Raw genomic sequence first — 14,393 nt, 5'->3', positions numbered from 1 at the left:
GCCTCCCACACTGTTGAAGAAAATGTTAAGTTGATGCAGCCACGATGGAAAACAGTATGGATTTCTCCTCAGAAAACTAAAAAGAGAATTACCGTATCATCCAAAAATCCCACTTCCTGGGCATATACCCGAATAAAGCTGTAATTCAAAAGATACATGCACCGCTATGCTCACAGCAGTAGCCAAGACACAGAAACCCCCTAAATATCCATTTACAGATCAATGGATAAGGAAGGTGTGGTGCATATATACAATGGACTACCACCCTGTCATAGCAAAGAATGAAATGATGCCATTTCAGCAACATGGACAGACCTGGTGATTATCATACTAAGCGACATCAACCAGACAGTGAAAGATAAACACCATATGATATCACTTACATGTGGAACCTAAAATACGACACAAATGAATCTATCTGGGAAACAGAAACGGACGCATGGATGTGAGAGAACAGACTTGTGGATGCCACAGGGAGGGGGCTGAAGGAGGGCTGGGGTTAGCAGGTGTATGCTTATATATACAGAATGGATAAAAAACAAGGTCCTACAGTATAGCACAGGCAACGATATCCAGTCTCCTGGGATCAACCATAATGAAAAAGAATATTTAAAAAAGCAATGTATGTGTGTGTACAACTGAGTCACACTGGTGTGTAGCAGAGACTGGCACGATGTTGTGAATCAACTATACTTCAATTAAAATTTTAAAAAGCCGGCCTTTGTGAGTCACAGAAAGCAGGTGCCAACCCCTGAACACAAGCTGAAACGACAGGGGAAACTTTAAAGGCTACCACAGCCCTGAGTATGAACCCTCATCCAATCATCTGTCATCACTGACTCCTCTTCATTAATCTGCGTGAAAGAGAAGAAAAGGCAGAGGAGAGAAGAGAAGACTAGGCATGCCTACTCTGTTTAACAGCGTGCAGCCGAGTGCCAAGAACAAAAAAAAACATTCATAAGTGCGCAAAACATTAAAATCCAAATAAGAGAGAAAACTCTTCTCCTAACAGAAAAATAGCATCTATTTGGTGGGAACGTATAACAATACACCATACATTATAGCATAATCCAGCGTTTACATAAGCAGGCTCTGAGACAAGATGCCTGGTTTTGAAATCTGACTGGGTGACTGGGGCAAGTTACTTTACCTCTCTGTGCCTCATTTCCTCACCTCTACAATGTGGAAACAGGATTTTCCGAGTAAGGAGGTTGTGACGGTTACTTAAGACACAGAGTGCTTATAAAAATGTCACACGCATAAAATGTACACAGTACATGTCAGCTGTCATTTATCATTTAAAGGTAATAGAAACAAGTGCCTTAATTGAATTCTTTTTTCTTTTTTTTTCTGCACAGCATGTGGATCTTAGGGCTTTCCTGGTGGCTTAGCAGTAAAGAATCTGCCTGCCAATGCCAGAGAAATGGGTTCAATCCCTGTGTCGGTAAGATCCCCTGGAGAAGGAAATGGCAACTCACTCCAGTATGCTTGCCTGGAAAATCCCAAGGATAGAGGGGCATGGTGGGCTACAGTCCATGGGGCCAAAACTAAGCAACTAAACAACTTCTAGTTCCTCGACCAGAGATCACACCCACACCTCCTGCACTGGAAGCCAAGGAGTCTTAACCACTAGACTGCCAGGGAAGTCCCTGAAGAAAAATTCACGTACAAAGTCATAAATATCAAGCTGTATGTTTAGATGCAAGTGCTGGAATACATTTGGGGGATTATAGAAGCAGCCTCCTTATCCTCCCTCTGCACTAACCACTCACTCCCCTTTTATCCTGGAGCCTAGGCATCAGGTTACCACTCACTTAAATTCCTCCCAAGAATTAAATTCTTAATGCTTAAAGACAAAAACCAAAGCATTTCTAAGTTTAGCAAAGCAACCAGTAGTACACAAGTACAGTAAGATGCTCTTAGAGTACATAAAACTCTAAAATTTACAACAGTGAGTCAAGGTGGACTGTGGGTCAGGATGGAACAGGTGGATGAAAGAAAAGGAAAATGGACAACAGGAGGAATATAAGCCTTCAGCGAGAAAGCTGTGAAACTGTAACTCCTGAATATTCTTTCCCCTTGCTAGAATTTTAAGAGTTTTTCTCACAGATTACATGTAAAAAGTAAGATGCTGCAACATTTACAACACTTAGATTTTTATAAATTCATTTCCTGCAACTCTGCTGGCTCCATTAATTTTCACTTAAAGCAACTCAGAATTTAAAAGAAACATGCAGGGACTAAAGGCACTGCTGTTATTTGTGGGTGATGGGGTATTTTTTTCCTGCTATCAACAGGTCACACAGTTGGCAGTTGTTTTTCCACGGTCAATGAAATACACATCATCCACGTTCTCTTAGTAGCTTAGTTACTAAGACAAGACAGAGCCAGCCAAGATGCCAAAGGCAGCGTCTCTCTCCAGAAGGCTTACCGGCACTTGGGGAGCACGGGTCACTCTCAATTTATTAGCTCTTCCACTAACCCCTGCAGGTAAGCAGCAAATCTAGGCAACACTACTAACAGTTCCAAAAGCTGTTTCTCAGCACTAAGCGTTTTCCTATCACCCACACCCACCCTCTCGCAAATATTCTACACCAAAGGTGTGTCCCCAAGCAGAAAATCCAGCTCTGCTCTTCTTTCACACCCTTTGGAGGCTTCTGGAGAAGTCACACCTTCGACTGGCAATTCCCTAAATCCTGCCTATTCAAGCCAATACCTGAGCCTAGTTCTTCCGGTTAGGTCTTAAAAAACGAGCTTAATGGGGACCAGATGGGATGCCCACTCAGTCTCAAGTTTATTGAATAAAGGTAATGATTTAAAGGGTTTACCACGCACTAATTAGGAATTAAATCCCTGAGTGAGGGTGCTGCACTCAGGAAAAAACGCCACCTTAATGCCCCATTTTTAAAAAGGAGTGAGGAATCTCCAAAATTACAAATTCGAATTTCCACATGCTATAGAAACCTGTCAGAATGATGAATTTCAAAGAAATACCTATTTGTACATAATTGCATAGAAAAGAGACAGGAAGCACGTAGACTACAATATAGTGTTAATATGACTATACATGCTAGATGATATTCATACATATCCTTTTTTTCCCCCTAACCACACCCTCTCTGAGTGGCTTATCAGGCTCGCTCAGGCGAAACAGCATTACGCTGTCCGGCGGCCGGCCGGGTCTGGGTCCCCGCAGTGACCCGGGCACTCTCGGCAGAACGCCGCCCCCGGGCAGCGGGCGGGCGTCCCGCCTGCCCCAGGGTTCCCCATCCCGCGGGCCCGCCCAGCCCTGCCCTGCCCGGCAGCCCCGCAGGCCGCGGCCCGGCCTCTCGGCGACCCCGGCGCCGCCCGCCCAGACCAGCGGACGGTCGCGCGGAGACACAGCTCGAGACGGGAAGGGCCTGGTGGCCGGGCAGCGAGGGCCCCAACTCACCATGGCCGAAGAGCCGCGAGCGCGCCCACAGCCCAGAGTCACAAGGCGCCGGCAACGCCCGTTGTCCTGGTGACGACAGCTGGGCGCCCCGCCCCGTCCCCTAGGTGGGCTCGGAGGCGGCCATTGGCTGCCGGTGAGCACGTGACGACGAGGGGCGGGGCGTTTGGACCGCCCCTCCGTGCCCCCACGCCTCGGTCTTGGGCGGGGGCCTGATTGCCTTTGCTCCTTTGCCTATGGTACCTCAACACCCTCATCACCTTGGTATCCCTCATCTTACAGATAAACCAGCCTCAGACTGCTGGGAAAGACTTTTATGAATTTATCCTATTTAAGTAACACATTAACACAGGTAACACATTATTACTGGAGACACTTTAAACAATAACGAATTAAGAAGAATAAAACCACGCCAAATCCCAACACCTGGCGTAACCACTAATTTTTCTAGTCTAGCTGCTTCCAAGCCTATCTACATTCCAACAAAATGTATATTATTATAATACGCTGTATTCTTGGAAATGGAAGCAAGCCCCATGCACTTTTATACTCTATACTTTTTCAATTAAAAATTATCATTGCATGCTAATTCATGTCATAACATTTGTGGTACATTAATTTACTAAATCATTCTGCAACTTGTTGGATGCTTTTAATATGGTTGAAGGGAACTTTACTAGCCCATTAAGTCTATGAGGAGACATACACTACAGCTGGTTTGACATCTCCCCTTGAATGTCTAATAGACATCCTACACTTAATACAGTCCCAGTAAGACTTTTGATCCAAGTTTCTTACTTTCCCTAAACAAATGGACAACTATAGTCATCAACAATCAAAACCAAAAAGCCCTGTGAAGGAGAAGACAATCTGTAGAGATGGAAAGTAGATAACTAGTTGTTTACAGCTGGGGGAGGAGGGGTGGAAGTAAGAGATAATAACTGAAGGGTACCAGATTTCTTTTTGTACCATTATATCTACTACTGTGGGCAAGAATCACTTAGAAGAAATGGAGTGGCCATAATAGTCAGCAAAAGAATCCAAAACGCAGTACTTGGATGCATTCGCAAAAACAACAGAATGATTTCTGTTTATTTCCAAGGCAAACCATTCACTATCACAATAATCCAAGTCTTTACCCCAACCAGTAATGCTGAAGAAGCTGAAGTTGAACAGTTCTATGCAGACCTACAAGACCTCCTAGAACTAACACCTAAAAAAGATGTCCTTTTCATTATGGGGGACTGGAATGCAAAAGTAGGAAGTCAAGAAACACCTGGAGTAACAGGCAAATTTGGCCTTGGAGGACAGAATGAAGCAGGGCAAAGGCTAACAGGGTTTTGCCAAGAGAACGCACTGGTCATAGCAAACACCCTCTTCCAACAACACAAGAGAAGACTCTACACATGGACATCACCAGATGGTCAACACCAAAATCAGATTGATTATATTCTTCGCAACCAAAGATGGAGAAGCTCTATACAGTCAGCAAAAACAAGACTGGGAGTTGACTGTGGCTCAGATCATGAACTCCTTACTGTCAAATTCAGGCTGAAATTGAAGAAAGTAGGGAAAACCATTAGATCATTCAGGTATGACCTAAATCAAATCCCTTATGACTATACAGTGGAAGTGAGAAACAGATTCAAGGGATTAGATCTGATAGAGTGCTTGAAGAACTATGGATGGAGGTTTGTAACATTGTACAGGAGGCAGGGATCAAGACCATCCCCAAGAAAACTAAATGCAAAAAGGCAAAATAGTTATCTAAGGAGGCCTTACAAATAGCTGTGAAAAGAAGAAAAGCAACAGGCAAAGGAGAAAAGGAAAGATATATTTATTTGAATGCAGAGTTTCAAAAAATATCAAGGAGAGAGAAGAAAGCCTTCCTCAGTGATCAATGCAAAGAAATAGAGGAAAACAATAGGCTGGGAAAGACTAGAGATCTCTTCAAGAAAACTAGAGATACCAAGGGAACATTTCATGCAAAGATGGGCACAGAAAAGGACAGAAATGATATGGACCTAACAGAAGCAGAAGATATTAAGAAGAGGTGGCAAGAATACATAGAAGAACAATACAAAAAGATCTTCACGACCCAGATAATCACGATGGTGTGATCTCTCACCTAGAGCCAGACATCCTGGAATGCCAAGTCAAGTGGGCCTTAGCAAGTATCACTATGAACAAAGCTAGTGGAGGTGATGGAATTCCAATTGAGCTGTTTCAAATCCTAAAAGATGATGCTGTGAAAGTGCTGTGAAAGCAAATTTGGAAAACTCAGCAGTGGCCACAGGACTGGAAAAGGTCAGTTTTCATTCCAATCCCTAAGAAAGGCAATGCCAAAGAATGCTCAAACTACTGCACAATTGCACTCATCTCACACGCTAGTAAAGTAATGCTCAAAATTCTCCAAGCCAGGTTTCATCAGTGCGTGAACTGTGAACTTCCAGATGTTCAAGCTGGATTTAGAAAAGGCAGAGGAACCAGAGATCAAGTTACCAATATCTGTTGGATCATTGAAAAAGTGAGAGAGCTCCAGGAAAACATCTATTTCTGCTTTATTGACTATGCCAAAGCCTTTGACTACGTGTATCACAACAAACTGTGGAAAATTCTTAAAGAGACGGAATACCAGACCACCTGACCTGCCTCTTGAGAAATATGTATGCAGGTCAGGAAGCAACAGTTAGAACTGGACATGGAACAACAGACTGGTTCCAAAAGGAAAAAGAGTACATCAAGGCTGTATATTGTCACCCTGCTTATTTAACTCATATGCAGAGTACATCAAAAAGAAATACTGGGCTGGATGAAGCACAAGCAGGAATCAAGATTGCAGGGAGAAATACCAATAACCTCAGATGTACAGACAACACCACCCTTATGGAAGAAAACGGAGAAGAACTAAAGAGCCTCTTGATGAAAGTAAAAGACGAGAGTGAAAAAGTTGACTTAAAACTCAACATTCATAAAACTAAGATCATGGCATCCGGTCCCATCACTTCATGGCAAATAGATGTGGAAACAGTGGAAACAGTTACAGACTTCATTTTGGGGGCTCCAAAATCGCTGCAGATGGTGATTGCAGCCATGAAATTAAAAGACGCTTGCTCCCTGGAAGAAACATTATGACCAACCTAGACAGCATATTAAAAAGTAGGGACGTTACTGTGCTGACAGAGGTCCGCCTAGTCAAAGCTATGGCTTTTCCAGTAGTCATGTATGGATGTGAGAGTTGGACTATCAAGAAAGCTGAGTGCCAAAGAACTGATGCTCTTGGAGGTCCAAGAGAGATGCTTTTCATGTTCATGAAAAGACCCTGATGCTGGAAAAGACTGAGGACAAGAGGAGAAAGGGGTGACAGAGGATGAGATGATGGGACGGCATCACTGACTCAGTGGCCATGAGTTTGAGCAAACTCAGGGAGACAGTGAAGGACAGGGAAGCCTGGTGCACTACAGTTCATGGGCCCTCAAAGAGTTGGATGTGATTAGCTACTGAACAACAATTGACAACTTAAAACTGGACATATTTAAGGTGTACAGTGTTGTGATTTGATATGTGTATACATTGTGAAATAATGACCACAATTCAGTTGATTAACATATCCATTGCCTCATATAATTACCACTATTTTCCCTTTCTTCCTTACTTTTTTTCTTCCACTCTTTCTCGTGGTGAGAACTCTTAAGATCTACCTTCTAAGAAAATGTCAATACACGATACAACACTGTTAGCTATATTCACATTGTTACACATTAGATATCCAGAACTTATTCATCTTGTGTAACTGAAATTTTGTACCCTTTGTCCAGCATCTCCCCATTTCCCTCTAGCTGCAGTCCCTGATAACCACCACTGCACTCTCTGATCCTGTGTGTGTGACTATTTCAGAATACAGAGATCATGCAGTAGTTGTCTTTCTGTGTCTGATTTCTTTCAACCAGCATAATATCCTCGAGGCACATCCATGTTGTCACAAATGGTAAGATTTCCTTCTTTTTAAACACTGCGTAATAGTCCGTTGTATAGTATATAGATTTCCCTTTCTAAAAGTTTATATGAATGTATTCACACAATAATTGAGTTTGTGTTTTAATAATTGGGTTCTTTTAGCACAACATTTTCAAGATTCATCCAAGTTGTAGCATCTATCAGTATTTCATTCCTTTTTATAGTCAAATAATAGTCCTTGAAAGGATATATATCACACAGTTTTGCTTATCCATTTGTCCACTGAGGGACATTTCAGTTGTTCCCATTTTTTGCCTATTGTGAATAATGCTGCTATGAATATCTATGAACATGTTTTAATAGAGACATATGTTTTTATGTCTACTGGGTGTATATCTAGGAGTAAAATTTCTGGGTCACATGGTAACTGTGTTTCAGTTTTTGACAAACTGCCAGACTATTTTCCAAAGAGCCTGCACCAGCCTATATTCCCACCAGTAGTGTGTAAGGATACCAATTACTTCAAGGGCCTGTCACATGTTGAAGAAAAAAGTAGTAATAATTAGGGTAGTTTAAGACAATTAAAAAATAAGCCGCAGATTGGAATAATGTATTTGCAAAACATATATTTGATAAAGAACTTGTATCTAAAATACAAAGAACTTTTAAAGCTCAACAGTAAGAAAACAAACAACTCAATTGAAAAAAGATCAAAAGATCTGAATGGACACTTCAATAAAAATGACATAGAGAGGACAAATAGCATATGAAAAGATAATTAAGGCCAAGGTGGCCAAGATGGCAGAGTAGGAAGACCCTAAGCTTACTTCCCCCCATAGGCAAACCAAAATCACAACTACTTACATGGTAGTTATCTATAAGAACAAACTAAAGACTAGCAAGAAAGATTTTCACAACAACAGAATGACCCACACTGAGATGGATAAGAGGGGCAGAGATGCAGTATAGTCAAAACCCATATCCTCAGGTAAGTGACCCACAAATGGGAGAATAATTACAAAAAACTGCAGAGGTTCTCCCCAAGGAGCTAGGGGTCCTAGCCTCAGACTGGGCTCACTAGCCTGGGGTCCTCCACCAGGAAGACAAGCTCCCAGAACATGTGGCTTTGAAGGCCAGTGGAGCCTGCAGAAGAGAGCCAGAGGGCTGTAAGGAACAAAGACTCTGCTCTTAAAGGGCATAAATAAAATCTCACACATTCCAGGTCTCAACTGAGAGGCAGTAATGTGAAAGGAGCCTGGGTCAGATCCTGAAATTCAGGAAATCAGTCGTGAATATTCACTGGAAGGCTGATGCTGAAGCTGAACCTCCAATACTTTGGCCACCTGATGCAAAGAACTGACTCATTGGAAAAGATCCTGATGCTGGGAAAGACTGAAGGCGGGAGGAGAAGGGGACGACAGAGGATGAGATGGTTGGATGGCATCACCGACTTGACGGACATGAGTTTGAGCAAGCTCTGGGACTTGGTGATGAACAGGGAAGACTGACGTGCTGCAGTCCATGAGGTGGCAAAGAGTCAGACATGACGGCAACTGAACTGAACTGGGTCAGATCCATTTGGTGATTTTGGAGAACCTCCCAAAAGGCAGAAAGCATCTGAGAGATTTTGGGGAACTTGTCCTACCATGAGGACACTGATGCTGTCAAGCACCATTTTGGAGTCCTCCCTCTAGCCTATCATCTCCAGGGGCTTACCCACCCACCAGCAGGCTGGCAACAGAGATGGAGCCCCCTGGATTCCAAACCGCCAAAGCAATCTTGAGGAAGAAGAACAAAACTGTAGGAACCACACATCCTGATTTTAAACTACACTACAAAGCTACAATGATGAAAACAGTGTGGTACCAGAACAAATACAGACACACTGATTAATGAACACAATAGAGGGCCCAGAGATGAACCCACACTTATATGGGCAATTAATAACTTGCCCTATGACAAAGGAGTCAAAAATATACAATGTGCCTAGGTGTAACTTTGTATTTATCCCGTGTGGCTTTGTATGTCTTCAAGTATCTGTGGCTTGGTATCTTTTATCAGTTCAGAAAAACTCTCAGCCATAATCTCTTAGAATATTCTTCTGACCCATCCTTCCTCTCCTTTCCTTCTTGCACTTAAGGTATCATATGACTGATCTTCACACAGAATTTTCTATATCTATTACTTCTTTATTTTATATTTTCCCTTTTGTCTCTTTATGCTTCCTTCCAAATATTTTCTTCCAAAATATCTTTCAGTTTATTAAATCTCACTATCAATGTTTAGCTTGCTGTTTAAAAATATTGAGCTTTTTTTTTTTTGGTTGCACTGGTTCTTTGTTGCTGCAGGCAGGCTTTCTCTAGTGATAAGTGGAGTCATTCTTCATTGCCGTGCACAGGCTTCTGACCGTGGCGCGTTCTCCTGTCGTGGGGCACAGGCTTCTCACTGTGGTGTATTCTCCTGTCGTGGGGCACAGGCTCCAGGTGTGTGGGCCTCAGCAGTTGCAGCAGACAGGCTCAGGGGTTGTGGTGTGTGGCTCTAGGACACTCAGGCTTCAGGGTTGAGGCACACAGGCTCAGTAGTTGCTAGGGCATAGGCTCAGAAGTTGCGGTGCACGAGCTTAGTCGTTCCATGGCATGTGGAATCCTCTTGGACCAGGGATCGAACCTGTGTCCCTTGCATTGGGAGGTAGACTCCCATCTACTGCACCACCAGGGAAGACCCGCATTGAGCTTTTAATCTCAATTTTAATTTTTAGTTGCAGACTTCACATTTTTTAATTTTTATAGTTTCTAGTACTCTGATATATTTCTCACGGTTGTCGTTCATGTCTCTGAATATAATGAATAGATATTTTAAACTCTGAATGTGATAGTGCCAATATCTGGTTTCTCTATGCTTCTCTTCTTACCATCTGTTGTTTCTGCTGGTTTTCATTATTATTTCCTTTTCGTCCGTCATGCGCCTGTTTTAATTATAGATCAGATATCTACTTGAAAAATTTTGTGTAGACTAATTTGTTCCCCAGAATGATATATTCCTCCTCTAGAGAACATGTTTTTATTTCTGGTAGGCACATACACGCCCAAGTAACATGAGTTAACTCTAAACCAAATTCATGACTGAAGGCCAGACACTGTAAAACTCTTAGAGGAAAACACAGAACACTCTTTGACATAAATCACAGCAAGATCTTCTTTGGCCCACCTCCTACAGCAATGAAAATAAAAACAGAAGTAAACAAATGGCACCTAATTAAAACTTTTGCACAGCAAAGGAAACCATAAACAAGATGAAAAGACAACACTCAGAATGGAGAAAACATTTGCAAATGAAGCAACTGGGAAGGGATTACTCTCCAAAATATACAAACAGCTCCTGCAGCTTGATATCAAAATAACAAACAACCCAATCAAAAAATGGGAAGCTTTAAATAGACATTTCTCCAAAGACATACATGTGGCCAATAGACACAGGAAAAGACGCTCAACATGCTAATTATTAGTGAAATGGAAATCAAAGCTACAATGAGGTATCACCTTACACCAGTCAGAATGGCCATCATCAAAAAATTTACAAACAATAAATGCTGGAGAGGGTATGGAGAAAAGGGAACCTGATTACACTGTTGGTAAGAATGTAAATTGATACAGTTACTATGGAGAACAGTATGCAGAGTCCTTAAAAAACTAAAAATAGAAATACCATATGAAACAACAGACCCATTTCTGGGCATGTACCCAGAGAAAACCATAATTCAGAGATACATGCACCCCAATGTTCATTGCAGCATGATTTACACTAACCAAGACATGGAAATGACCTAAATGTCCATTAACCGAGGAATGAATAAAGATCTCATGTATAGATATACAATTGAATATTACTCAGCCATTAAAAGGAACAAAACTGTGCCATCTGCAGAGATGTGAACTGACCTATAGACTGCAATACAGAGTGAAGTAAGTCAGAAAGAGAAAAACAAATATCATATATTAATGCATGTCAGTTTAGTTCAGTCGCTCAGTCATGTCTGACTATTTGCAACCCCATGGACTGTAGCACGCCAGGCCTCCCGGTCCATCACCAACTGCCCTAGCTTGCTCAAATTTATGTCCATCAAGTCAGTGATGCCACCCAACCATCTCATCCTCCGTCATCCCCTTCTTCTCCCACCTTCAATCTTTCCCAGCATCAGGATCTTTTCAAATGAGTCAGTTCTTTGCATCAGGTGGCCAAAGGATTGGAGCTTCAGCTTCAGCATCAGTTCTTCTGATGAATATTCAGGACTGATTTCCTTTAGGATGGACTGGTTTGATCTCTTTACAGTCCAAAGGACTCTCAAGAGTCTTCTCCAATACCACAGTTCAAAAGGCCACTGCTGAGTTTTCCAAATTTACTGGCATATTAAGTGCAGCACTTTCACAGCATCATCTTTTAGGACTTCAAATAGCTCAACTGGAATTCCATCATCTTCAGTAGCTTTGTTCATAGTGATGCTTCCTAAGGCCCACTTGACTTCGCATTCCAGGATGTCTGGCTCTAAGTGAGTGATCACACCATCGTGGTTGTCTGGGTCATTAAGATCTTTTTAGTACAGTTCTTCTGCGTATTCTTGCCACCTCTAAAAATTAATTTAAAAAATTCATTGGAGAAATTACTATTTCAGTCTTCTGCTCATTTTTTGATTGGGATGTTTATTTTGATGCTGTTTATAAATACTATTTATAAATTTTGGAAACTAATCCCTTGTCATTCATATCATTTGCAAATATTTTCAATTTGTGGGTTGTCTTTTTGTTTTGTTTATTGTTTCCTTTGCTGTGCAAAAACTTTTGAGTCTAAGTAGGTCCCATTTGTTTATTTTTGTTTTTATTTCAATTATTCTGGGAGGCGACTGAAAAAGATATTACTGTGATTTATGTCAGAGAGTGTTCTGCCTATGTTCAACCAATGATTGCTATGTTCAACCCAATCAACAAATGGGAAGAAGACCTAAATGGACATTTCTCCAAAGAAGACATACAGATGGCCAAGAGGCACATGAAAATTTGCTCAACAGTGCTAATTATCAGAGAAATGTAAATCAAAACTACCATGAGGTATCACCTCACACCAATCAGAATGACTATCATAAAAAAAAATCCACAAACAATAAATGCTGGAGAGGGTGTGAAGAGAAGGTAACCCTCCAACACTGTTGGTAGGAATGTAAATTGGTACATTGATTATAGAGAACAGTATGGAGGTCCCTCAAAAAACTTAAAACAGAGCTACCATATGACCTGCAATCCCACCCCTGGGCATATATCCAGAGAAAAACATGATCTGAGAGGGTACATACACCCCAGTGCTCACAGCAGCACTGTTTACAATAACCAAGACATGCAGGCAACATAAATGTCCACCAAGAGAGGAATGGATAAAGAAGATGTGGTAAATATATACAAAGTAATATTACTTAGTCATTAAAAAGAATGAAATACTTCCATTTGCAGCAACATGCATGGACAGAGAGATTGTCATACTGAGCGAAGTAAGTTAGAGAAGGAGAAATATAGTCTGACATCCTTTTTATATGGAATCTAAAAAATTATACAAATGAATTTACTTAGCAAAACCGAAAGAGACTCAGACTCAGAGAATGAACTTTGATGGCTGACAGGGGGAAGATATAGCTAGGGAGTTTGGGACATGTGCACACTGCTGTAGTCAAAATGGACAACCAACAAGGACCTACTATACAGCACATGGAGCTCTGCTCAATGTTATGTGGCAGCCTAGATGAGAGGACAGTTTGGGGGAGATGGATACGTGTGTATGTATAGCTGAGTCCCTTCATTGTTCACCTGAAACTATCACAACATTGTTAATTGGCTATACCCCAATACAAAATACAAGTTTAAGAGAAAAATTCATGACTGAGATTATTCAAAGCTGAGTCGCAATCTCTGCAAGAACCAGCCTTTTTTGTATAACTTTATCACTAATGTGGAGCGTTGAGGTCCAAACACAAAGCAAAGAAACACCCCTTCTTGGTTGCACTGTGTTATTTTCCATTTCCTTAGCCTGACAGAGCTATCAAAACAACCATTCAGTTTTTCATCCTCTCAGCAGTCCCCTCTAAAATGAGCAAATAATCCCCCAGAAGGAAAGAAGTTTTAATCCCTAAGATAACTCTGAGCACCTGCTTTTCCATAGATCCTGGTTGAACAATTATTCACTATCTTATTAAATGAGCAATGCTTTTATCAAAATTTGCACAAGTTTTTAAACGTCCCTTATGCTCAGAAAGAAATTTATCTATTTCACCATTACCAGAAGGGAAAATGTCTTTAAACCTTTTCTACTCAGTAGATATACATTTAGATATTCCCTGGTAGTTCAGAAGGTAAAGAATCTGCCTGCAATGCAAGAGACCTGGGTTCAATCTCTGGGTTGGGAAGAAGGGCATGGATCCTTCTTCTCCAAGGGATCCCCTGGAGAAGGGCATGGCAACCCATTCCAGAATTCTTGCCTGGAGAACCCCCATGGACAGAGAACCCTGGCGGGCTACAGTCCATGGGGTCTCAAAGAGTCAGACACAACTGAGAGACTGAACACAGCACAGCACGTAGACAGTATAGACAGAGAGAGAACTAGATAGCTATAATATCGATATACAGATAGAATATATTGATAGAATTGTTGAGTGTGTTTTCATCTTTCACAAGAGTAGCATCATAATGTACATTCAGAATATGTCTTTGTTTTCTCCATAGCACGTCTTGGACCTTTTAGAACATAGAGATCGTCCTCATTCTCTTTCAATAGTACTCACTGAACTCTTAACAGTGGATATCGCCAGAAGGTGGAGGGTTTGTCTTTGATAGAGTCAGCAGTCAAAGGGTACTCTGGCTTTTATATAACATTTTTTAGATAAGTCAATGAATTCCTTTTGACTTGTGAAATTTAAAATTTGATAAAGTATTAGAGTTATACTGGTGAAAACCACATTTTGGAATAA

At 41.4% G+C, this 14,393-nt stretch overlaps 1 protein-coding gene across 9 annotated transcripts in view; it reads right to left on the bottom strand.

Moving 5' to 3' along the window:
• Positions 1 to 3,511, bottom strand: part of FBXL2 (F-box and leucine rich repeat protein 2) — an 83,876-nt gene extending 80,365 nt beyond the window's left edge. For 5 of the 9 annotated variants that reach the window (XR_010662940.1, XM_065932936.1, XM_065932935.1 and 2 more), the window contains exon 1: positions 3,434 to 3,511. Coding sequence is in view for 4 of the 9 variants with exons in the window: in XM_065932936.1 (XP_065789008.1) it covers positions 3,434 to 3,436 (3 nt within the window). In the remaining 5 variants the exon portion in view is untranslated. The remainder of the gene's footprint in view (positions 1 to 3,433) is intronic. The other 4 variants (XR_010662941.1, XM_065932938.1, XM_065932940.1 and 1 more) reach the window with 2 other exon arrangements.
• Positions 3,512 to 14,393: the final 10,882 nt, after the last annotated feature.

The sequence above is a fragment of the Muntiacus reevesi genome, chromosome 4 (assembly GCF_963930625.1).
Source record: "Muntiacus reevesi chromosome 4, mMunRee1.1, whole genome shotgun sequence".
Taxonomy (NCBI): domain Eukaryota; kingdom Metazoa; phylum Chordata; class Mammalia; order Artiodactyla; family Cervidae; genus Muntiacus; species Muntiacus reevesi.
Note: the sequence above shows the minus strand (reverse complement) of the source record. Positions and strands in the feature narration are given on the sequence as shown.